Here is a 26,854-nt window from a genome sequence, read left to right on the forward strand (position 1 = left end):
GGTGGCTCATTGGAAAACACTCCTGAGCACTGTGGAACCAAATGAAGCTCGTCCTCTAGATGCCACATCCAATTTGTAGTGGGAAATAAAAGTGTGCGGGGAGGACCATGTAGCTGCAGCACAAATGTCACTAATGGCAAGCTTAGAATGAAATGCTATCGAAGTAGCCATAGCCCTTGTAGAATGAGCTTTGACAGAGGTGGTAAGCTCTTTGTTAGAATAAAAATAAGCTTGAGTAATACAGTCCCTGATCCATTTGGCAATAGTGACCTTTGTGACAGCTTTGCCCAATTTATTGTCTGCAAAGGATACAAACAACTGATCTGTTTTCCTTGTTTGTTTGGTCCTGTCTAAATAAAAACGTAATTGTCTGTGGACATCTAGTGTGTGGAATATGAATTCCGCTTTGTTAGAGTATTTTGGGAAAAAAACTGGAAGCTCTAACGATTGTTGTAAGCAGAAACTAGAACAAACTTTAGGGACAAAGTAAGGATTTGGCCTGAGGGATACTCTGTCTTTGTGAAAAACCAAGTACGGGGGTTTTACTGACAAAGCCTGAATCTCTGAAACTCTTCTGGCAGAAGTAATGGCCACCAGAAATGCTGTTTTCCATGATAGAAACTTTAGATCACATGTAGCTGCCGGTTCAAAGGGGAAAGAAGTCAAGGCGTAACACTATATCGAGATCCCATGGAGGTGCAGGATGAGAAATCGGAGGTCTTAATAGAGCAGCCCCTTTCAAGAAGGTCTTACACAATCTGTTGCTCATTAAGGGTGGGTCTATGGATTCATGAAAATTAGAAATTGCTGCCAATTGTACCTTGATGGTAGAAACTGAAGAGCCCTGATTGAAAAGAGAAGTCAAAAATTTTAGTACTTCTGCCACGGGAACAGAAATGGGGTCCAGACCCCGGAGTTGAGCCCAAATAGCAAATCTTTTCCATTTGCTAGAATACAGTTTCTTTGTAGCAGACTTATGGGCCGAAGATAATATGTGCACAACATCTGGATCCAATGTATGACTCCTGACTATCGTCGGAAGAGGAGGAGCCAAGCCGTCAATTTTAAGGTGTGTAGGGACTGGTGGAATAGTCCCAACTGATGAACCAGTAGGTCTGGGACGTGATCCAGGAACCATGGACCTTCCAGAGCATGTTTCCGAAGATAGGGGAACCACACTTGACAAGGCCAGTAAGGAGCAATTAAGATCATTTTGCTCCCCAAGAGAGATGCCTTTTGAATCACCCTGGGAAGGAGAGGAACTGGAGGGAAGGCATAAAGCAAGCCGGTGGGCCAAGGATGGACTAATGCATCCATGGGGCTCTTCCCCGGAGCCGGGGTTAGGGAGAAGAATTCTTTGCACTTCACATTCAGAGGAGTCGCGAAGAGGTCGCAACACGGAACTCCCCATTCGCTGAAAATCTGACTTGCAACTGTCATATTCAGAGACCATTCGTGAGGAGAGAGGATGGTTCTGCTCAATCTGTCGGCTATCACATTGGACTTGCCCGGTATGTGAGTAGCCACTAGGAAGCGTTTGGTCGAGACTGCCCATTCCCAAACTCTCATGGCTTCTCTGCAAAGAGGATAGGATCTGGTCCCTCCCTGTTTGTTCAGGTACCAGACAACTGACATGTTGTCTGAGTGAACAGCAATTACGCCCTGAGGGAGATAATCGTGAAGGGCTTGAAGGGACAGGAGTACTGCCCTCATTTCTAGGATGTTGATATGAAGAAGAGTCTCTTCCGGGTGCCATTTGCCTTGGACTGACCTGCCCAGGGAATGCCCCCCCCACCCCATCTGGGAGGCGTCCGTGGTCAAAGTGGCCGCCGGAGGAGGTAGAACAAAGGGTCGTCCCTGATCCAAATTGGAGGGCACTAGCCACCAGCGAAGGTCCCGTTTGCAAGATTCCGTGATCCATATGAGGTGACTGAGAGGGAGTTCCTGAAAGGACCACTGAGCTGAAAGAAGCCACTGGAGGATTCTCATGTGCAACCTTGCCAAGGGGACTAGAAGAACCGTGGCAGACATGGATCCCAATAGCTGCAGGACCATTCTGGCTGGGGCTTTGGACCTGGGAAGTAAGGCTCGAACTTGAGTCTGTATGGTTTGAATTCTGTCTGTAGGTAGATAGACCCGCATTTGGTTTGAGTCTATCTCTACCCCTATGAATCTTATTCGTTGAGATGGCAGCAACACAGACTTTGGCCAATTGAAGGTGATTCCAAGGGAGTTGCCCAGTGATACAGTGGCTTGTAGGCTCCGCAGTAGTAGATGCTTGGAGGTGGCAGTTAGGAGCCAGTCGTCTAGATACGGAAACACCTGGAATCCTAGACTTCTCAGGTGAGCAGTCACGACTGCCAAGCACTTGGTGAACACCCTGGAGGCTGTGGTGAGACCAAAGGGCAGCGCGCAGAACTGAAAATGACTGCCTCCTAGGCTGAAGCGCAGATGTCTCCTGGACGCTTGATGTACCATGATATGGTAATAAGCGTCCTTGAGATCTATGGAGCACATCCAAACACCCTTCTCCAGCAATGGGAGAATGGTTTGTAGGGTGACCATCTGGAACTTGGACTTTCTGACTGAACGGTTTAGGATGCTGAGGTCCAAAATGGGCCTCAAGTCCCTGGTCTTTTTTGGCACCAAAAAGAATCTTGAGTAAGTCCCTAATCCGATCTGGTCTGCGGGGACCAGTTGGATGACTCCTTTTTGCAGCAGCTTTAAAACTTCTGAGGCTGCAGTATCCCGCTGACTGGGTGGCGGGTCCGGGATTTTTTTGGACTGAAAGGGGGGATGAGAGAATGGGATGGAGTAACCTCCGGCGATAATTCGAAGCACCTATCGGTCCTGAGTGATACCTTCCCAGGCTTTTAGGTGCTTCGAGAAACGACCCCCGACTGGCTCCGGAGAAGCACAGCCGGGCAATCCCTCAGAGACTATGAAAGGCTGAAGAGCCATGAAAGGACTCGCGGTCTCCAGTATTGTGAGGGCCTCTGCTGCCTCTGGGACGGCGTCTTCTGGAAGAATTTCCCCCTCCTCTGCCTCTGGAAGGGGAATCCTCCTGCTGAGAGGGGTAAGGCTTCTGAGATCTACGGAACCACATCTTCCCTCCTCTTTTAGCCTTGGGATAAGGCTGAAAGGGAGTGGAAAATCGTGCCCCTACGGCAGTCAGAGTCTTACCCTCCTGTTCACAGCGGGTTAGTGTGTCCTTTACCTTGGGTCCAAACAGGGAGGACCCATCAAAGGGGGCGTCGGCAAAGGAAGACTTGAAGGCCTCCGCGAAATGACACAGGCGGAGCCAGGCTTGTCTCCGTAGAGCAATGCCTGTACCCGCCGCTCTACTCGCCCCTTCGGCCGCATAAGAAATGAGCCTCATGGACGAGTTCGAGATGGACGACATTGTAGCCAGCTGAGAGCCAACCGTCTGGGCCAGCTCCTCAGGCAGGTTACCCAAGAGGGTATCGGATAACTCTTTAATCAGATCCCTCTGAAATCTGGTAAAGTGCGTAAGGCAGTTCAAGGACCTCAATGTAAAGGCCGCTGAACTGAGGGTGCGCTTGCCGTACCAATCCATGCTCCTAGACTCCTTATTAGGAGGATGGACGGACGTCGAAGCCTCTGCTACGTCTTGCTGGGTAGCAGATGCCACCACCAAAGCATCTACAGCCACACCTTTAGTTAGAAATTCTTTTTCAGGGGGTGCAGAGAGGAACTTATTCGGACGAGCAGGCACCGGTTCCACAGAGTCTGGGTGTTCCCACGCCCTTCGACAGATCAAATCCAAGAGCTCATCGAAGGGCGGAGACACCCAGGAGGCGGAGGGCTGAGCCCCGAAGGCCTTCAGGAACACTGACTCATCAGCAGAGGGAGGTTTGGACTGCCAGCCGCCTCGTTGTTTTAGGGCTTCCAGGATGTCTGCAAAGGAGACATCATCCGAGGACGACTTAGGGGACCCCTCTGCATCATCGAGATCAGTGTCTGATGTCAGAGACTCATCAGGGGAGTCAACGTGCTTCCTCTTGCACGATCTCTTCCTGGGGGGTTCTTCCGAAGAGGCTTCAGAAGGACCTCCAGGAGGGGGAGAAACCCCAGCTGGGGTAACCTGAGGCCCGGGGGCTCCGCTGTCTAAGGACAGGGGGACTGCCAAAGACCCAGTCTCCGTATGCAGGGAAGGCGCTGGGGAAACCGTGGAGGTAGCCAAGGAAGATTTGGCTAATGCACTCCTCATAGCCCTGAAGGCGGGACCACCAGAATCCTGGGAGGGTCCCACCTCCATGGCCACGACAGTGGACAGCACTCCCGCCGCCGACGCACCAAGAGGGAGACTTGGGACCGAAAGCATCAATCCCGAAGCCTCCCCCCCAGGGCCGAAGGAAGAAGTCCGTGTACTGAACTCCGACCCAAGAGCCGGAGTTGGAGCAAGGGTCGGGCCCGACCCTAAAACCTCCACCGGTTCCATCAGTGCCGGCTCCAACGGTGCCGAAGCTGTTGGAGGAGGAACCACAGTAGGGGAGTGGACCATTGGCTCCGAAGCCGAATGGGCTGGAGCCGAAACTAGCTTTTGGAACACCGGAGACTGGAAGAGTCTAAGGAGCACCCTGTCGATGTCCGAATCAGACATCTTGGATGATCTAGAGGATACCGATCGGGCCCGAACCGATTTCTCCATCGGCTCCGAAGGGCTCGGGGACCGGCTCCGAATGGACTCTACCACTATCAGCTCCGAGGGAGATCTCAAGGTAATTTCCCTCGGTGCCGATAAGGACTTCGGCTCCGAAGGGGAAGAGTCTGAGCCGGTAACCCTTATCGGCTCCAATATCAGTGGAGCCGATGAGGGTGACCCGCCTCTCTATGCTCCAGTCCTCGGCTCCGAAACCAGAGGGGTCGAGACTGGAGGCATCGAGGCAGACCGTTCCGCCCTCGGCTCCGAAGTCCGTGGAGCCGATGGAGAAGTCTGCTTAGATTTTTTTGCAGTCGGTTCCGACTGACTGGTCGGAGCCGACGCTTTCTTCTTTTTAGAAGGAGAAGGAGAGGAAGATAAAGCCTCCTCGAAGGATGGCTTGATTAACCCTTTCAGGATTAATTTGTTCTTCCTCTCCTGGAGGACTCTTGATGAAAAGGCGTGACACACGCTACACGATTCTTGTAGGTGCTTGGCGCCTAAGCAATAGACGCACGAGGAGTGGTTGTCCGTTATGGACATTTTGAAACCACACCTCGTGCATTTCTTAAACCCGGAGGGTTTGTGTTCTTTAGACATAGCCAAAAAGTCAAACACAGTTGTCTACAATCAAAAAGAAGGGTTACAGCAAGTAAAATATCCCTACTTTAATATTTTAAACTTTAAAAATAAAATATATATATATTTTTTTTTTTTTTTTTTTTTTTTAAATACAGTAAGAAACAATTTTCTACAGAAGAAGAGAGATAGAGAGGGTCAAGACCCTCTAACTTAAACGGGTACTTGACCCACACACAAAAAAACAAGGTAGTAGAAACAACAGGGGAAGGCCCCTCTAAGTTAAACGGGAAACCTTCCCTGACAGGAAAAAACACAAAATCCTTTACCAAAACTACCAATGCACGCTCGTACAACAACAATATAACAACAATAGCTGTTAAAACAGCTTTTGGGTTTAAATCAAGCAAATTTCTGACAGGAAAAAGCCTAAATAAATAGTACTTAGCCCAGCCAAGTTGAGACCATGTCTAAGCTTTGTAAGCAGCAAACGAGATCTGGGGGATTAGTCGTGGTGCATCCTGGGATAAAGATAGCTCAGCCAATAAGAGGCCTCGCTCTATAGCATAAGCGTGCCGAGTCGGAGCCGAGGGATCGGCTCCGAGCCCATCAGTACAGAATGTAGGCGAGATAGGATCACATAACATCTATACACTTTCTTCCCCAGTCTCTCCATGACCTTGCTCTCCTTATCAGAGGGGGGCATGGAGGTGGAACGCCAGAGCTTGGAAGCTTTATCTGCTGCCACTGATATAGTAGCTGGTTCAGCAGAATGTGCCTTAAAAAGGAATTTAGCATCCTTAGGCACCCTGTAAAATCTGTCTGGGTGCTTGGGAGCTGGATGCTGGGAATCTGGGCACTTGGAAGCTGCAGTGAAGGCATCCAAGAAGGCTGGCAGAACAGGAGGGATGGCTGAAGGTTTAGGGGATTCCACTTGAAGGAGGTCATAGTACCTCTTCTGTATTTCAGAAACCTGGCAGCAATCTCACTTAAAAAGTCCTTCATCTTCAAAATGGTCTCTCCAAAGGAAACATCCTCCCCAGGGGAATCCATTCCTCCTTTGGAGAGGCACAACCTAGAGGAGAACCAATTTGAATAGAGTAATCCAGAGATTCATCCCCTGACGAATCCTTCTCCTCAGAAGAGACAACCTCTGAAGGCCTCTTCAATGGGGTAGAAGGGGAAAGGGCCAGTGCAGGAAAAAAGGGGCTGAACTCTGGTGGAAAGACATGAAGGCATTAAAGAGGCCTTGGGTAAAGGCCTGCCAGTCAGGAGTTAAATCAGAAGCCTGGTTCTGATGAACTGGAAAAACGTTTAGTATTTAGTTTCTTCTTCTTCTTCTTTGGAGCCTCAGGAGCCAGGTGATGAAAGGTTGATGGGCCTAACATCAGGGGGCATTCCACAACATCTGTAGAAGCATCTTTGTGTACAACACTCTGAGTGACTCCACATGGGCCTTCAGAAATAACCAGCTGTGGTTCCCCTTGGCACATGAATTGGATGGCTGCAAATCCCTCTGGGACGTGCCTGCAGATACCTTGACAGCTTCCACAGTGCTACCCATCAAAGGAGGCTCTACAGATTCTGCAGAGGCCTCTGGGCCTACATCAGCCTTGAGTGGGATGCCCAAAATACAGAGGCTTCTTGTCCTTCTTAAATTGCGGCTCTTCTGAAGGGCCGGACGTTGGTTCCATGTCTTGAGCTAAGCACTTAAGGTGCTCATTTTCTAAATATAACCTAAGGGATGCTAGACACCTACAAAGGGTTTTAGGAACAAAGGTCTTACAGATTGCTCAGGAGGTGTGATCGTGGTCTGGGCCTAACCAAAAAAAGCTAAGTTAGTGGGAGTCTTTATGTGGAATTTGCCTTCCACACTGACACTTGCCTTTCCTAGCAGACATGTACTCACAACAACAAAAAAAAAAAAACACAGTAGCTAAAGGAAAAAGAAAAAAAAAAAACAATGGGGTACTTATCTGAAACACAAATGTGAGTTCTCTGGCGAGTGACTACTGAGCTGACAATCGGACAGGTGGCAGAAAAATTCTGAGGTAGGTATGTGCTGATGTCCGCTTTATACCAGACGTCTCTTTATGACCGACATACTCTGAATGATGTGCCCCATCGCATGTACCTTGCATTGGCATTTAGACTTTGGTATACTGGCCAGATGTAAGAGTCTGCCAGAGGCAGACTCCCCATGTTATGAACATTGCAGCATATGAATGCAAGCACATCTCATAGCAACAGTAGATGTCCTATTGACCACTGTTGCAGTATTCCTGACATATGGGTTGTCACTGCTGATGTCTGTCCAGTGTACCAAAGCTTTACCTTCCCTGGGTAATACATCTGATGCATGACCTCATCTAATATGCACTGGGGTATACAGATGGGCGTACTAGTGTGCATCCTCAGACAATCTCCAAGCCACTACAGGGAGAGGAGACTGGTCAGAATATTCCATTTTCTCTGGGGTATAGTGATCTTTAGAGTTGGCATATATACGTTTGGGGAGTGTGGGAGGGAAAGCAATTTTTGAGATTCACTCTTCTCCTGTTTTCTTGGTATTTTTTTGGCTTATCAGCACTCTGCACTTCTAGTGTTGACATTTCAATAGGGAGCTGTAATCTTTCTTTCTTTTCCCATCTATCCATAGCCCTACTATCGTTGTTAGTTGGTAGGGCATTGGCATAGCAGAAGCTTGGAGGGCTTATCTAAAGAAAGAGTTACTGCAAAAGGGTCTGCCACAGGATTACTGTATAAGTACTTAAGGTCATTAGGTACCTTGTAAAGCTTGTCTGATCTCTTAGGAGCTGGTGGTTCAGAATGAAATGCAGAAGAGGTGGACTCGAAGGTGTCCTGTAAAGCCTCAAGGACAGGAGGGACTGGAGAAGGGGTAGGGGTAACCATCTCCAAGAGTGTAATACCTCTTCTGAACATCAGAGTCTTGTGATGATTGCCATTATAAGTGTTTCATCATGTACTATATAGTCTCCCCAAAGGAAGCTTCCTCAGTAGGGGAATCTGATGAGAGGGTGTCCTCTTCTTCTGAAGAGATTTGCCCTGGTGAATGTAGCTGTGAAGAATAGTCATAGAATGGTCAGAGTTGTAGTCCTTTTCTCATTAGAAGAAGAGGAAACTGGGGTAGGTTTTTGAGGAGTAGCTTGCAGCTGCAGAGACCCAAAGTAAGATGTTTTCAAAGACATAATAGCTTTGAACAACCCCTCTGAGAAGACTATCCAGTCCTTTTCCCTAGCTGGTGAGGGACAGGCCACATGCCTAGTCTTCTGTTTTTTTTTTCTTTTTAGGCATGATGCCCGCCTGGATGAAATGCAGAGGTTCAGAACCCTGTCTGATTCTATCAGACAGGCAGGGATATCTTCCCTAACCAAAATTTGATGGATGCCATCTAGTCCCTTGGAAATGATAAGAACCAGCTCCTTGAATGCATCAGCAGATTGCAGGGCTACAGGACCCATACTGTCCTCCAAGGGGGTCTCAGTAGTGGGCAACTGAGAAGTAGCTTGACGTATAGTGGGTTCTTCAACCTCACCGGCTACAATGGAAGCCGCTTCAGTTTTTTCTACAGCAGCAGAGGGACATACAAGTATGCAAAATCAGCCATCTTGAACTGGATCGAACATTTAAGAAGCTAGGTCTATAGAAAGCTGTTGACAGTAGAAGGCCTCAACCTAAGGGTTTATGGAACAAATGATTGGCAAATTGAGCAAGATTTGTGATAGTGTTCCCAGGCCTAGGCAAAAAAAAGACACTTGGTATGGAAGTCCCAGGATGGAATCTGTCTATTGCACTTACACTTTTCCTGCTAGCCGATATCTACAGCTTTCAAACAAAATATCATAAGATAAAAAGGAAGGTTCCCAATGGGGCACTTACTTAGATAAAAGATCGAAGCAAAGGTACTGATGGCCCAACAGTGAACAGTCTGAGGATCCACAACCTGCATCTAGTAGATGAAACAGTCTTAGGATTCACATATGTATGTCCATCTACATACCCCCACTTATATGAGCTGAGACCATGCCTCAGATGAACAACGTATGGAAGGTAAATCTTTGGTACCCTGGCCAGAAGTCAATTGTAAGCACTGAGGAAGGGGGAACTCGAAAGCTTTGCTGATTATCGTTTTAATAAAAAGTTGAACGTCACTGTGCTCTTTTTTTCTTTTGTTTGTGTTGGATTTTACAGAAGCACAGTTTACAGGAGTGGTATTCTTTGTTTTTGCAGAAATCAATGGTGACGACCCGTATGTCAAGAATACTGCAACAGTGATTTTATTCAGGATGACAATGGAACCTAAAATATGTTTTGAAGAAAATTAAGTTTTATTCATAGAGGAAAGAGATGAAGGGTGGGGTATGAGACATATCAGTATTTGTTACAGTGTGTGAACATACATATGCATATACATGTGTAGGTGTATATATACTTCCCCCAAGCCTTCTCTGAATAGATTTTTTTAACCCAAACAGACTTTCTCAGTACAGAAAAGTAAAATAAATACTATGTTTTAATAAAAAAATAAATAAAAACTACTAACAGGTGCTGTGGGATCTTGCACACGCACCTGAGCTACCACCAACTCAGGCAAAAAGGGACCATGATTTCCTGTCTCTTCTGAATGATGGCACACTCTGGAGAACAGCACTCACCCTTATGCTGAAAATATCAAAGCAGCTAGTGTGTGAGTTGAACTCAGGGAGATTTTACGGCATTAAAGGCAAGTATGCTACCTGTTGAGCGATTGGTCCAGGATATTGTATATTCTGTGAACCGTGTACTTAATCAGTTATATATGACGATTTATATTTTAGCAAGTTGCATTTAGCACCTTGCAATTAAACACTGACTTTCTACAATGCTGCTTTAATGTACTGGAAGAAAAGTAAACATTTCAATGTTAGTATCATCAGCCAACAAAAATGATTCTACCTTTGACAGCTATACAATTACTATCAAGTTAAATTTTTCATTTATCACCTTCTACAACAGATTGGGGACTCAGTAAAATTTGCAGTCACCTTGTACTTGAATTTTCATTAGGTTTACCAAAACATGTTAATCTGATAAAAGCATATTAACTCTCCAGACATTGGGCAGAAGGCTTGGAACAATTAAACTGTTTAGCAGAGACAATCTTCTGTTTAAATGTTGTACAAACTCTAACTATGCTTGGTTTAGATGGGACTGCTGCTTTGGGGAATCTGCATACTTTTAAGACACTGTCAGTGAAGAATTATTTACAGAAAGATTTCCAGTGAGTAATGCACTTTGTAGCAAAGTTAAGAGCTGCATCTCAGAAGAAGCAACATAATGTTAGGTACGTAAGCATGGAACTTACCCTAATATGCATGTCCTGAAAGAAGATGAGCAATGTTTGTCGAATAAGCTGAAACTCTCCAGCAGGAAGGCAACTATACATCTAGGGGAAAAAAAAAAGGAAAAAGTACATAACCTTACAGTTATAATTACTTTCCATACAGGTACAGGTATAAGGTCATCCTTATGATGCATGTGTTCATGTGTTTGGGGGGATAAGTTGTTAGATAAACAGGACTGGCATATGCCTCTCCAATAAACAAGGGGCAAACTAGGTCAGCTATGTAGTTGTTAGTTGCTGACAAAATCTGTTTCATGTAATGCGTCACACAGACCTGCAAGACATTTCTCATAAAGTACAATCTTATACTGTCATATTATATTATTTGTTCACGGGATGTGCATATCAGTTGTGTGATTTATTATTGATTCTAGCTGATTTTGTGAACCACTGCTTTAATAAAGGAACTTCATTCCTTTCCTTGGGATACAGTAAGAGGTGCATAAGACATTCCCTTCCTTTGGAAAAATAAATAAAAATTGTGTGAGAGTGCACAAATAGCCCCTTAGTATTGTGATTTGCTGAAATGGTCTTTCCTATATCTTTTACTCAGCAGTCTAGTTAAGTTATTGGGACATTTACTAATAGATTGCCCACTGTAGTACAAAAAAGGTTATGTACTTACCATAACATTCCATCTGTGTTGTCTATTTTCATTCTTCCTGAACTAATGGGACTGGATCCAATCCTTGTATCAGACTCTGCCATTTTACTAGCTCATGGCCTCCAACAAACACTCAAGCTCCTTCCCTACCCATAATGCACCACCCCTAACATCCCTCAGATCTTGTTTGCAGCTTGACAGGAAAACTACAAAAGCAATTCCATAACTGGAGTTCAATACAAAGGACATGGTTGTCCTGAATTGTCTCATTCCTCCAGAAGTCAGTTATGAAATATGGAGAAAGAATGAAAATGAACAACACAGATGTAACGTTATGTTAGGTATGTAACTTCTTTATCTCATGTTGTCAATTTTCATTCATTCCTCAACTAATGGGACAGGGTCCCCAGCTACCTAAATTCTTGTGTGAACTCTATGGAAGGATATTCCTGAGTATGGTTAAGCCAAAGGCTGCTCTTCCCCTTGAGACCAGATCTAGTTTGTAATTACTGATAAAGGTATGGGGATTTGAACAAGTTGCAGCTGCACATGCAGCATCCATAGAAGCTCTAGACAGGAAAACATCAGAAGTTGCCACAGATCTGGTTGAATGAGCCTTTAATGGTTTTGGTAAGGGGAGATTCAGTTTGTAACAGATAAAGGAGATGCAATCTGTCAGCCATCTAGAGTTACCTTGTAACTGATTCTCCCAATTTATTATGTGCAAAGGAAACAAATAATTGATCCATCTTTCTAAGCTCTTCTGTGTAGACAAAAATGTAACTCTCTATGAACACACAGTAATTTGCAGCAAACATTTCCCTTTATTTGTATATTTTGGGAAGAATACTGACAGGTTAATGGATTGGTTAAAGCTGGATTCTAACACCACGTTAGGAAGGAAGGAAGCATTGGTATGTAATGTGACCCTATCCTTATGAAAAAATCAAATATGGAGGCTTAGAAGATAATGCTTGAAGTTCTGAAATTCTTCTAGCAGATGTAATTGCAACTAAAAAGATAGATTTCCAGGTAAAAAAATTAAGATCACATTTATCTGCAGGTTCAAAGGGAGAATTTATTAAGGCTTACAGTACCAAATTTAAGTCCCATGGTGGCATGGGGTCTTTATAAGGGGATCTTAGCAGAATTGTACCTTTCCAAAAGGCTGTTCACAGTTTAAAGGATGCCAGGGAAGAATTTTGAAACCCCACATGAAAGTTAGAGATTGCTGTGAGATGAACTTTAACAGTTGATGAACCAACACCCTCATTAAACAAACTTGCTAAAAATTCAAGAGCAGCATGAATTGGAGCCAAGAAGGGGTTGATCTGATTCTGTTCTGCCCAATAAATGAACCTTCTCCATTTACTCCTGTAGAGTTTCCTAGTAGAAGGTTTATGGGAAAATATAAGTATGGAATGAACAGGGGAAGAGACCACTGGTTGCCTGGCTATTAAAGGAATTGGAGAAACCATGCTGTTAGTTTGAAATTTGAGATATCCAGATGGATCATGCCTGTCAGGTGAGACAGAAGGTCTGGATATGGATCAAGAATCCATGGTGGGTACAGTAAATGAGGCCACAGAAAGGGGACCAAATCTGTCAAGGCCTGTAAGGTGCAATGAGGATGACTTTGCTTTTCAACCTGGCTGCTTGCTGAAGAAATTTGAGAATTAGGGGAGTCAGAGGATAAGCATACAGAAGACTGGGGGGCCAATCCCTCGGTGACCCCCCACTCCCCAGTGGGGGATGAGGTCAAAGTAGCTGCTGCACTTATTGTTCAGGGGAGATGCAAAAAGATCTCAGTAAGGCAGGCCCCACAGATTGAAAATCACTTCTGTCACCTATTCTATCACCACTCGTGAGCTAGTAAGATGGACCTGCTCAATTTTTCTGCTATTATTCTGGATTTCCCTGGAATATGCATTGCTATTAGAAAGTGGTTTGAAGATATCACCGATTGCCACACTCTGCGGGCTTTACAACACAGAGAATATGATCTGGTTCGCCCTTGCTTGTTGATGTATCAAACTACTGACATGTTGTCTGCCTGGACTGCAACTGTTTCAAGAGGAAGAGAGTCGTAGAATGCCTGTAATGCTAACAGCACCACCAGAACACTGATATGCAGGTTGGCCTCTACGAAGGACCAAGTGCCTTAGACCGTCTTCCCCAGGAAGTGCCCACCCCCACCCAATCTGGGAATCGTCCGTGGTCACTATGGCTTTGGGCTGAGGAAGGATTAAAGGATGACCCTGTAAAAGCTGCTGTGACTCCATCCACCAGGAAGAGTATCATTTGCATACCTGGGTTATTCTTATCTTTGCTGACATAGGTTGAGAAAGCAATGACCATTTTGTTGCTAGAATCCACTGTAGAATTATCATGTGGAATCTTGCTAAGGGAACTAAAATTATACCACTGACATCGACCCCAGGGCTTGTAGAATCAGTTGGGCTGAAATTCTGGTACTGCAAATTATTTTCCTGACCTGCATCCTTATCATTTGCACCCTTGATAGTGGAAGAGAAGATAAAACAGACTGTGTGTTGAACACTGCTCCTATGAATTCTAATGTCTGGGTCAGTTGTAAATGAGACTTGTTGTAATTTATGGTAATTCCAAGATGTGAACAGGTCTGTAACACCTGATCTCGTGCTTCTATAGTCAATGCCTGGTGGAGGCAGTAATGAACCAGTTATCTAAATATGGAAACACCTGGAATCCTTGCAGTCTCAAGTGAGCTGCTACCACTGCCATGTACTTGGTGATCACTGGGGCTGCAGTGAGACCAAAGGGCAGTGTTCTGAACTGATAGTGACTGGTTTCCAGCCAAAAGCATTAAGTACCTACTGGATCGTCTGTTCATCTTTATGTGATAGCACACATCCTGAAGATATATTGAGCACATCCAGTCATCCTTGCCCAGAAAGGGCTAAATGGACTGAACCGTAACCATCCAGAACTTACTGTGTTGAAACAACTTGTGCAGTACATTGAGATCCAAAATTAGTTTCCAGTCTCCTGTTTTCTTGGGTACTAAAAAGAATCCTGAGTAAGTTCCAGATTCTATTTGGTCTGGTGGGACCTCTTGGATGACTCTTTTTTTTAGCATTTTTTTGAATTTCTAGACCTGCTGCCTCCTTCTGATTGGGTTGGACATCGGGAAATTTTCTCAACAATGGAGGAGGTAGGGAAAAGGGAATTATAAAACATCTGGAAATAATTCTCTGCACCCAGCTGTCTTTTATCTCCAGCTAGGCTGTTTGGTGCAGAAATAAGTGACCCCCAACTACTTCCAGAGGTAGGCAATCAGGCCTCCATCCAGGAGTGCTGAAAGGGTCTTGTCAGAAAAGGAATGCCTAGACTCCTGGTTTTGCAGGCCTCCTCTACCATGGATGCATCGTCTACCATTACCACCCCCACCCCACCCCCGCCTATGGGGGAAACTACCCCCACATGTGTTCTAATAAAGAACTTGAGATTTTCTGAACTACATTTTTCATCCTCTCCACATTTTTCAACCACTCCATTGATTCCTGGAAAAGGTCCTTTGAGGGGTTGAAAAACATACATCCACTGCAGACAGGGTCTTTCCGTCTTTCTTACACCTGGAGAGTGTGTCCTTTACTGTGGGGCCAAACAAAGAAGTGCTGTCAAAGGGGGCATTGACAAATGATGACTTGAAGGGCTCCCTAAAATCACACAGGCACATACAAGCATGCCTCCTGATGGAAATATAAGTAAATATCCTCTCTCTAAGCACAAAACTGTCAGTGAAAAGTGAAAAGCAACAAAAGTAAGAGCACTGACAGTACCACAGCTGGGAAATTTATTACAAAAATAAAGAAAGAATCAAAACAAAGTTACAAAGAATAAATCCTTACAAAACAGTGGTAAGCGCTTTCAGGGATCTACCTCTTCATCAGACTGATGGAAATACCTGAACCCACAGCCTTTGAGGAACCCTTCTGCAGCAAGCGAGATGAGCCTCATGGATGAATTGGACATAGTTTGTAGGGTAGCCAACTGAGAAACCACTGAAGATTGAGCCTCTGCAGTTCCAAGTCCAGAAAGAGATTTGGATAGTTCCTTAATCAAACCTCTTTGCAGCCTTGTAAAATGTACCAGACAGTTCAGCGATCTGACTGCAAATGCCACTGAAAGAATAAACACGCTTCCCAAATCTGTCTATTACCCTAGACTCTCTATTACAAGAATGGACAGTGGAACTCTGTTCTGCAAGTTCCTTTTTTGTAGCCGCACCCCTTTACTCCAATATTCTCTGCCTACTGGTGGAGCCAGAATCTGGTCTGGTTTCTTGAGGACTGGCTCAGTCATGTCAGGTTCCTTCCACACTGACCTGGAAATCAAATCAATGAGTTCATCAGCAGGTGGAGTAACCCAGGAGGTAGATGGGTCAGTACCAAATGCTTCCAGAAATACTGATTCCGCAGGAGAAGGGTCTTGGAAAGACCAGCCATCCCTCTGCTTAAGGATCTCAAGAATGTCTCCAAATGAGATGTCATCTGGAGGTGATTTTGGGGACCCCTCTCTTTTACTGAAATCAGTATCCTCAGTGACGGACTCTTAAGGAAAGTCCAAGTGTCTCCTTTTGTACTTTCTCTTCCTAAGGACTTCCTCAGTGGGGTGGTCCAGTAAAATACCAGAAGTGATGACAATACCCTGCTAGGTAGAATGGAAGCTTTGGGCTGGCTGTTCCTGTGGGCTAGAATGTTGAGGATCACTGTGCAAAGTAATCTGAGAAGTAGAGGTTGGATCTGAGAAGGAAGGACCCATGTGACCTGCCAGAACAGAGAAAACACTCTTCATTATAGGGAGAAGAAAGTTAACAGAGCTGAAAAAGTTAGTTTCTTGCTCATCACCTTCCTCCACCGCAAGAGCAATCCATCTGAGGCAGAACTTGGAGCAGAGCTGTACAGTGCGCCACTGCTCCAAGAGGAAGAGACAGCTCTGAAAACCTCGAGGTCGACCCCATCCTCTCTGATCTAACAGGGAAGCTTCGGCTCCAAGGATATCAGAGCCGGTGCACTCAGAGCAATAGAGCTGAAGACTATGTTCTCCTCGATTCCGAACCAGACGGACCTGGAATGCTTGGATCCGAGGGCTCTAAAACCACAGGTTGAATTAGAGAAGCAATTGTTATCGATGGAGTGGTAGATGGATGGACTTCCTGACTCTAAGGGGTAGGAACAGTGAGAACTCCCTTCTGAATCTGCTCCCTGAAAAATGTCCTCATCATCCTCTCCACATCTACTTCCATGAGACTCCTGGAGGAATGACAGGATACAAGGGACGGAGATTTTGAGTGCCTCTCTAAAAAGGGAGAGGGCACCCTGGAAGGAACTGGATCCAGACATTGTGAGTAAGTAGTCCTTGGTAAGGGCTTCAGGTCTGAAGATACAAGACCCAAAATATTTGTGGTCAGATTCGATGATGGTCAGCTCATCTGCAGCTTTGGATCCAGTTTTTCTTTCTTTCTTTTTTGGCTCATAAGAGGTAGAGGCTGGAGAATCTGAGGATCTAGACCATTCTGACAGGTCTTTAGATCTATGTTTGGGGGACTGAACCCTGGCAATGGCTTCAGAAAAAGAAGATGGCAGTAATCCCTTTAAAATCAGCTTGTGTTTCCTGTCTGCTAAAGCTTGAGTGGATGAACCCACAACAAATACTGCAGTCCTGTTGTAAGTGTTCTGGTCCTAAACAACACACACAAAAACTGTGGGCATCAGACAAAGGCAACTTGTGCTCATATTTATCACATTTCTTGAAACCTGCTGGACCTTCCTCAGATATTTTTCTAGTTAAGAAAGAAAAGTTAAAGTAAACTTTTTTTATTAGGCAGAAAGGAAAAGAAAAAAGAAAAATACCAGCAATGGTATTTAAGAACTACAAGAAAAAAAACTTGTAGATAAAGAGAAAATACCAACAATGGTAATTACAGAGATTACACTACACGTAAAAGGATAAAGAGAAGGAGTTAGGCCTACCAATGATGGTAGAAAGGATTTACACTCAAAGTGTAGGAAAAAGAGTGTAAAAAAGAATGGAAGAAATTACTTAAAATGAAAAACAAAGATTAAAGATTAAAGAAATAGTTATTTGTAGAAGTTTTTAGAAAGGAAAATATGAAAAATTGACTCATCTCTCAAAGAAGACTTGAGTGCTGAAGGTGACCAAGTCTAAACGCTAAAGTGGCAAGCAAGATCTGAGGGATGTTAGGGTGATGGATTACTGGTAGGGAATGAGCTCAAGAGTTTTTTGGAGGCCACAAGCAAGTAAAAAGACAGAGTCAGATCTGAGGACAACATCAGATACTACATTAAAACATTTTTAAATGAGAGATTTAGATGTCCTATAGCAGATATTACAAACCAAAGTGCCTCTGGAGTTGATGTCTTTGAACAAAGAAACACAGAAAATAACAACAGATAATCTATTATTGTACACACTTAATAAGCTATACCTTATTTTACCACCAGCTTACATTTCCTCTTCCCCACACTTGCATTTCTTGCACATGTCCCATGTATTCTTGAATTCTGTTTTTGAACTTACAATTTCAGCAAGAAATCTGTTCCAGTCATCTGTTAGGCTTTCCTTAAAATAGCACTTCTTGTCTCCTTCATCAGTAGTCTAGCATATAAATTCAGATTGCATTCCTTTGTCAGATATTCAACAGTCTAGATAAACAAGTGACAAATAAAACTAATACTTCTCTATTGTTTGAACAGACAAAGGAAGAAACTGAGTCTTATTCAAAGAAACCTACAATACTGAAACATAGATGACTACTTTGACTCAGTCTGTCAATTTTCTTCCTTGCATGATAAAACTACTGAACCCACTTAACATAACTTTTTTTTTTTTGCTTCTTTTTCCCATCTCTTATAAACACTGTCATCTGCCTGTCCAATGCTATTCTTGAATTTGCCACTGCTTTTGTCACTGCTATCCCATCTGGAATGCAATTTCAAACACCTGCCTCCCTTACATGAAAAAAAATAAAACTTCCTTCCATTTCTCCTAAGCTGTACACCTTTTGTTTTCTTTTTTAACTAATGTGTTAACTAGGTAAGCCCACTGGTCAAGTGTCCCTTTTATGAGTTGACCCAAGAGAACTATTTGGCTAAGTAACTTGCACTGAAACACACACAGTAGGCAAACGGAGGTGGAAGGAATCAAACACAATACCCTCTGACTACAGGAAACGGCTCATTAACAGCTCATAGTTTAAACCCTCTGTGCTAGCTGTTAGACATCCTGTGTCTTTAAATTGTAGCCTCTTTTATTCTTCCATCTACCTTCTGAAAAACTATACCAGCTAGAATTCTGTACATATTTCCATGGTGCTTTAAAAGTATATGTGACATCCCTCCTCCACTTACTTTCTTTATGACAATAAATATTACTTTTTCTGGTATCACTTTATATAGTTTCTGGTACAGACAATGAAGGAGTCTCTTGCCATCTTCCAACAGCTTTTATTTAATGTGCTTGTGTAAAAAGGATGCCATAAATAAATATTAATTTTTCTGGTATCATTTTATGTAGTTTCTGAGACTATGCAAGAGTCTGTTGCTATCTTTCAACTGCTTTTATCTAACGTGCTTGTGTAAAAAAGGATGCCTCTGAGAAGTATGTGTGCAGTGTTCACCATGAGAGTATATAAAGTACAGTTGTGTAAGCTGCATTTACGTATAACAGTAAAAGCACAAATTCCTAACTGCTTCAGTAGCCTTTACGCTATATGGAATGTTTCTTTGCCTAGGAAACAACTGGCCAGCAGCGTCACAAAACTTTGACCCCCCCCCCCCCTCAACAACTGCACTCCGACTGCTGACAAGCTAGTCCCAAGAAAGGAAATCAGGAGTCAGAGTGAAGATTTCTTTAGGACTTTCTTGTCCATACATAGAAAGAGAGAGAAAACCCTAACAACCCTGAACCAAATAACCATTAACAGTAAGGGAGAAATATAAAGTAGAAACACATGAAAACCTACTTTATATCCCCACTACAAATGTATACAAGAGGAAGGAGGACAGATAGGATTGCCAACCTTTCTGATGTTCAAAGTAAGACATTTTTTTTTCTGAAAACATGACATTTTGCAGGACAAACTATAACCACAGCCACTGCAAAGGACTGAACATCATTTTTTTTGTCAAAATAAAACCACACTCAGCATTTCAGTTGCAGTTTCATATAATGTTTTGTGTGTTTCAGATACAAAATTATTGTATTGTGTTACTATGAAGTAAAATTTGGAAATGTGTTTTTGTCTAATAAATCTAGGGACATGCCATTTTTTTCCACAGAAAACAATTTTCCAAAAAGTAGCCCCCAAAAAAGGACCGTCTTGCGCACAGAGGGACAGGTGGTAACCCCAGAGATGGAGGGTGGGTGCAGCTACTGCAGCAGTGAGGAAAGTACAGTTGTGTAAGTAAACTTACCCTAACAGTAGATGTTTGAATGATTAATGCTACAGTAGCCTAAACTATATGGATTATATTCTGCATATAATATAACAGAAGGTCAGTTTCCAAAGCTTAAAGGCACATTCCATGCACCCAAACCATTAGTCAGCTTGAGCTGACAGACTAAAAAAATAGGTTTGGGCTCCCCCCAAGTCTTTCAGAGCTTTCATGTCAACTGAGAGAGGGAGGCTGAGGTTTGAGAGGATATTGCTAGGAACAGCAACAAATAAATGTTCACATACTGGTATAAAATAAACACACCATGAAAACAAGGGGAATCGAGGGAGGGAGTGGCTAGTGCAGCAGTAATCATTTGAACATCTACTGTTATAGTAAGTTGACTTGCACAACTGTACTATGTTCTTCATATTGATTACTGCTGCAGAAGCCTAAGATATATGGGTAGATCACCATAGCTTAGAACAACTGGGAAGTGGAACAACTGGGAAGTGGAAGGAGTAGGGTACAGGGGTCCCTAAAAATGTTTTTTGCAAAACCTGACCTGGACCTAGGGAAGGAATTTAGCTTGTAGTGTACATACAGAGCATCAAGTTGCTGCTTCTAGAGTCCAACTCTTTCACAAATGCCACAGATGAAGCCAAGGCCCTGGTAGAATGTGCCTTGACCCTGCCTGGAATAGTTTTGTTATAGTGGGAGTAACAAAAGATAATAGCCCAAAACAACCATTTAGAAATGATCTACTTTGACACACAAGTAGTCCCTTCTTACCTTCACAAGAAATGAACAACTGACAGAAGTTCTGAAATATTTGTTCTGTCAAGATAGTATTTGAGTTGTCTGTCTGGCATCCAAGGTAAGACGTATCCTTTTCCCCTCATTTTGGGGTTCAGGAAAGAACACAGGGAGATGGACAGTTTGGCTTAGAGTAAACCTGAATACTACTTTAGGCATAAAAGAAGGATTAGTTCTCAAGCAAACCTTATATCTGTGGGAAATGAAATAACTTGACCCACAATAAGAGCTTGTAACTCAAGATGGTCTTGTTGCAGAGGTCAGAGCACCTAACAAAACTGTTTCCATGTTAATAAAGTACAGTTGTGTAAGTAAAGTTGCCATAATAGCAGATGACTGAATGATCACTACTGCAGTAACCTTAGCTATATGGGTTATATCTTGCCAAGGATATAATAGCCAGTCAGCTTACAAAGCTTCAGGGTACTTTCCATGTGCCCAAATAGTCAGGCAGCTAGAGCTGAGCTGACTAAAAGATAAGTTTGGGTGTGAAGCCCTTCAGAGCTTTCCAGGCAACAGAGAGAGGGAGACTGAGCCCTGGAAAGACAAAGCTAGGAACAACAAAAAATAAATGTCCACACCCTCGTGTAAAAGGTACACCAAAAACAAGGGGATGGAGGAAGGGCGTGGCTACTGTAACTGATTACTTGAACATCTACTGTTATGTTAAGTTTACTTACACAGCTGTAACATGTTCATCACAATGATTACTGCTGTAGTAGCATTAGCTATAGGGGTAGATTATTCTAGGTAACTACATTCAGGAGGCAGAAGAAGAGTCCAGGGGCTCTTGGAAAATAGTCCTACCAAAAAGCCTGATCTGGACATTGAGCAGGAATCAAGCTTATAGTGCTTTCTAAAAGTTTGTACAGAGGACCAAGTAGCCACTTCTAGAATACTTCCAGAATCAAACCCTTTCCAAAAAGCAATAGATGAAGCCAAGGCTTTAGTAGAGTAGATCTTGACCCTGCCTGGAATAGTTTTGTTATGGTGAGTATAGCGAAACTCAATAGCCTTAGACAACCACTTGGAAATTGTCAGTTTTGACACAGGTTGTCCTTTCTTCTTATCTTCAAAAGAAAGGAACAATTGTTCTGAAGATCTGAAAGATTTAGTTCTGTCAAGATAGTACCAGAGTTAGAGTTGTCTGTGGACTTCCAAGGTATGGAGTATCCTTTCTCCCTCATTTTTAGGTTCAGGAAAGAAAAAGAGGTGATGGATAGTTTGGTGTAGAGCAAACTCGGATATCACTTCAGTCATAATAGAAGGATTAGTTCTCAAAGAAACCCTGTCCCTACAGAAAATGTGATAGGGTTAACTCACCATAAGGGCTTGCAACTCTGATACCTTCCTGTAAAGGTCAGAGCAATCAGTAAAACTGTTTTACTCCTCCTTCTTCTTCTTTCGGTTTTTCCTGGTTAGGGGTCGCCACAGTGGATCACCTGTCCACTCATGATTGGCAGTGGAGTTTTACTGTGTCGGGTTGCCAGCCCGGTGCCCAACCTTCCACAGAAGGCACACACATGCACACACTAACACCTAGGGCCAATTTAGAGTGTCCAAACCACCTACAGCAAGTCTTTGGGATGTGGGAGGAAACTGGAGCACCCAGAGGAAACCCACGTGACCACAGGGAGGACATGCAGACTCCACACAGAAGGCACCCCAGCCAAGGATCAAACCGGAGAACCTCTTGCTGTGAGGCAGCAACGCTAACTGCTGCACCACTGCGGCCGCCCAAAACTGTTTTACACAATCAGCCAGGTTAGCAACTTTTCTATCACAAAATTAAAATCCCAAGGAGGGGGTCACCAGTTTTTTGGAGGCCTCTTATGCAAAACTACTTTCAAAAACATTTTTGATATGAAACTACAATGAAAGAACAGGATCCATGGGCAGACGTGCTGAAATGTCTGATAAATGAACCTTGACAGAGAAACAAGAAAGACCAATAATAAGTCTTTCGGCTTTTCCTGGTTAGGGGTCGCGACAGCAGAACTCCGGTCCACTCATGATTGGCACTGGATTTTTACGGTGCCAAGTTGCCAGCCTGACAGAATAGTAATTCACACAAATATTGTAAAACCAGAGAACAACTAGTTCTGACTGAGGACTGGTTATGCTGTTGGCACCAACTAGAAAACATTTTCCATCTGCTTATGTTTGATTTCCTAGTAGCAGGCTTTCTTTCTTCCACTAGTACCCGATGTATATTCTTAGCAAATAGGTGCCTAAAAGGAATTAAGACCCTATCATCCAGGCAGTCAATTGAAGTTGATTGTTGTTCGGGTGCATCAAACTGTGTGTTAGTAGATCCAGTCTGTGAGGAAGCTTGTGGCAATTCCCCTGGCCATTTCCAAAAGAAGGGAGAACCATGGTTGCCTAGGCCAGAAGGAAGTCACCACAATGAGATTTGGAGATTCCTTCTGAATCTTCAGAATTATGATAGATATCAGTGGAAAGGATGGAAAAGCATAAAGGAACATTTCTATTCAAAGAAAGGAACATGCATTTGTTTTCCAAGCTTGCTTTTTAAAGAATCTTTGTGTAGAATTTGTTTAGTTGTCTGTTTTAAAAGCAGATGAGGAGATCTATTTGAGGTACTCCCTACAAGAAGAGCACCTACTGAAAGACACCCTTATTCAATTTCTATTCATAAGGGTCTATCCTGGTTTTGCTTAGCTTGTCTGCCTCTATGTTTTGCTCTGTCGGAATGTAAGATGCTTGGAAAGTTTAGGAGTGCTGTAGGGGTAACTCTCCAAGCCATCATAGTCACCTTGCATAGGGAGTTCAACCTTGTACCTCTCAGCTTATGTACCACATGACAGTGGCATTGTTTGTTATCACTTGAAGAGGTCCTAGTGACCACAAGTGATGCAGAGATTTCAAGGCATGAAGCACAGCCAATATCTCCATTATGTGTGCTTCTGTCTGTCTGAACAGGCCTTGGTATCTTACCTCCTCCATGGAAACATTTCATTCCAAAAAAAAAAGCACCTGTCTGTGACAGACAGACTGTATTGTGGTTTGAGGAGAGAAAGGGAGACCTGGATTCAGCTGAATGTGTTGTCTCCACCAATGCAGTTTAATTTTTAGAAAGCCCAGTACTGTAATAAGTGTTGAATCCATGTGCTTTTTTTAGAAACCACTGTCTTTCATGTGCAACCTGGTTAGGGGAACCATGAGGGTCATAGAAGCTATGAACACTAGGATCCTAAGAAATCTGATGCTGGTTGGTGAAGTGCAGGATAGATTCTAGATTAAAATCCATCTTCTTTTGTGTCAAAAAGGCATTTTGAATAGAAGTATCTAAAAGGTTGCTGAAAAACACAACCCTGTGACACACAGTCAGTGAGGATTTTGCAGCACTTATCCAGAAGCCCAGATTGCTAACAGACATAATCCATGTTAATGACTCTTGACATCTGGATAAAGACACTGCAAAGACAAGCAAGTTGTCTAAATAAGGAAAAATGTGAATGCCATTTAGTCTATATTTTGTAAATGCAAAATACGATACTGCCAAAATATCTGATAAACGCTCTGTCCCAACACCAAATAATGTGTAAAGCAAAGATCATAAATATGGGATAGAGCGAAGCAAAATAAAGTTCATATAGTCACAGTTCACGTAAGGTTAGTCCAAGATAATCCAGAGATTCCAAGGTAGACTAAATAAAATTTATTCAAAGGTGTCCAGACATAAAAGTAAGCGCTTTCGCTTAATAAGCTTCTTCAGACAATAAAATACATTCACCCATAGCAAATCACTTTATATATCACTTTCAAATATGAGAGGACCAATCAGTGAAGTTCACTAATAAAATCTTAAAGGCACAAAAATACAAGTAATAAAACTATACAGATATGATAAGTAACTGTCTGTATGAAAAATTAAAAGTACACATATCTGCTTAAACAAATCTATAAACAACATTAAATAAAAAGCACTCACAAGGCATCAAAAGCATATAGGCACTTACTTATTATTTCTACTTTTCCTAAGAACGGGCTTAATAGAAGCCCTTTCATTTAATCCCTTCCCTTTATCTGCCTTTAATCTAATAATCCACTGACTTTCTATAGTCTCTGTGTAGTTCCTGATATCACCTTCACGTATACTGGGATGAATCACAGTTAGGGCCCTGAATATAAAATTATGTGTCACACCACTTCGAGCAATATGCTTGGCTAATGCATTATATTCAGAACCCTTCCTAATATGATAAATATGCTCACGCATTCTATCCTTGAACAATCTATTAGTTTTTCCAACATAGAAGCATGAGCAAGCCTGGCAAGTAGCCAGATATACTAAATGTGGAGTCATGCAATTGGCTGTTGCAGTGATTTTGAATATCGTATTTAAATCTGGATGTAAAAATGTATCACTAATATCTATAAAGGGACAAAAATTACATTTTCCACAAGGTGTTGTATGCTTCTCTCCAAATGTCAAATTCTTATCCTTAGGGTAGCAGAGCAACTTCTTTAAATTCTTTTTATTTCTATATAGGAGAGATGGTTGCTCCCCCACCACCTTCTTTATACTTTCATCTGTTTGCAAAATAGACCAATGCTTGCCGATAATTCTTCTGACTTCCACATGGTCAGCAGTATAAAAAGAGGGAAATTTAACAAAAGAATTAGTGATTATTGAATCAGAAAAAGTATTAGTAATGACTGGACCAAAATAGGGCGCAGCCTTATCAGAGCGTAAGATAGGGACATTATATAGTTGTCTATCAATTTCGGATTCTTTATAACCTCTTTCCAGTAAGTTCATCCTAACTTTCACAAGTTCATCTATGAAACCTGAATCCGTAGGATTCATCCTGGAGGAACGTATTCCTTGACCCTTGATGATGTTCCTAAAGACATAAGAAGGGTGCATACTGGTTCTTAATAACAATGCATTAGCATAGCATGATTTCCTGTATATCCCGGTATTAACCAATCCACAGGGCAACTTTTCTATGTAGAGGTCAAGAAAGTCTATCTTTTGTGTGGAATATTTCATGGTGAATTTGAGAAATTCAGTTAGACTATTCATAGTAGTGAACGGTGTGTCCAATTGTAGATCTCCATCCCATAATAAAAACAAGTCATTGACAAAATGTCAATAGAACTTAACATGTTTTTTAAAATCAGCAAGTTGGAACAGGGTAGCCTCTTCCCATTGTGCCAAAAACATATTTGCATAACTGTTGGCACAAGGGGTACCCATGGCTACCCCATCCTGTTGCTTATATATTTTGTTTTGAAACATAAGCAGATTGTTCTCTAATACTAGTTCCAAAAAGTGGGCTATACGATCTCTTTGTACTTCAGAATAATCACTATGAGTTCTCAAATACTCCAACACATATAATATACCTAAATCATTCGGTATAATGGTAAACAAAGACTGAACATTCAAGGTTACAAAAATTATTTCATTAATATTACCTAAATCTCTTAAACATTCGTACAAATTCACTAAAAACTGCTTGGAGTCTTTCAAAACAAAGCTATTATAGTTCAAAACTGGTCTTAGATGTTTCTCTACATAGATGGATAAGCGTTCTGTAACCCATCCCCCACCGGCCACTATCGGTCTCATGGGTGGGTTGCTTAAATCCTTGTGGATCTTCGGTAATCCATGTATCAATGGAATCAAGGGAGTTTTAACTAACAGATAATCAAAAAGATCTTTATCGATAATACTACCTTGATGTATATCAAGTAAGGTATTAGTAACATTAGCCATGATAGCATGTACTTCGCCATTATCAATCTCTCTCTATAAAATTTATCTTTCAATAGATTATCCATGGCTACAGTGTAATGTGCAGTGTCCATCACAACTATGCGACCCCCCTTATCTGCCGGTCTAATAATGATGGTAGATTCAGCCTGTAGATGTTTTAAACATTGCCTTTCCTTGAAAGTAAGATTATCTTTCCTACTGTATCTCCTACCTATATTTAAGGTGTCATGATACTTATAGAATTCATCCTCAGTAAGTTTGAAATATGCTTCAATTAAAGGATGATTCAAAGGAACAAATGAACTGAGATTCCTAAAACTGGAAGTTGGTTGCATCTGTGTACCACTAACTCCTGAGTCATGTTCCCCATATAACATCTTTAACATCACATTTCTAAAATAAATCTTCAGATCTGTAATTGAGTCAGTAAGATTGCTATAACTGTTAGGAATAAAATTTAAACCTTTGCTCAATAAACTAACTTCATCTGAAGAAAGTGTGTATTGAGAGATATTACAGATTAATGGCTGGTACCCTTCCCCCACATCTTTTTGATGGTCTGGTTGGATGGATATTCCTCTGAAAGCTTCCTTTTCTGCCG

At 42.6% G+C, this 26,854-nt stretch overlaps 1 protein-coding gene across 1 annotated transcript in view; it reads right to left on the minus strand.

The window, feature by feature from the left end:
* OSCP1 (organic solute carrier partner 1) overlaps positions 1 to 26,854 on the minus strand; it is a 789,745-nt gene that overhangs the window by 403,771 nt on the left and 359,120 nt on the right. Inside the window, exon 4 of the mRNA XM_044084814.1 lies at positions 10,608 to 10,688. Within this exon, the coding sequence (XP_043940749.1) occupies positions 10,608 to 10,688 (81 nt within the window). The remainder of the gene's footprint in view (positions 1 to 10,607; positions 10,689 to 26,854) is intronic.

The sequence above is a fragment of the Protopterus annectens genome, chromosome 1.part1, assembly GCF_019279795.1.
Source record: "Protopterus annectens isolate FY-2018-M chromosome 1.part1, PAN1.0, whole genome shotgun sequence".
Lineage (NCBI taxonomy): Eukaryota > Metazoa > Chordata > Ceratodontiformes > Protopteridae > Protopterus > Protopterus annectens.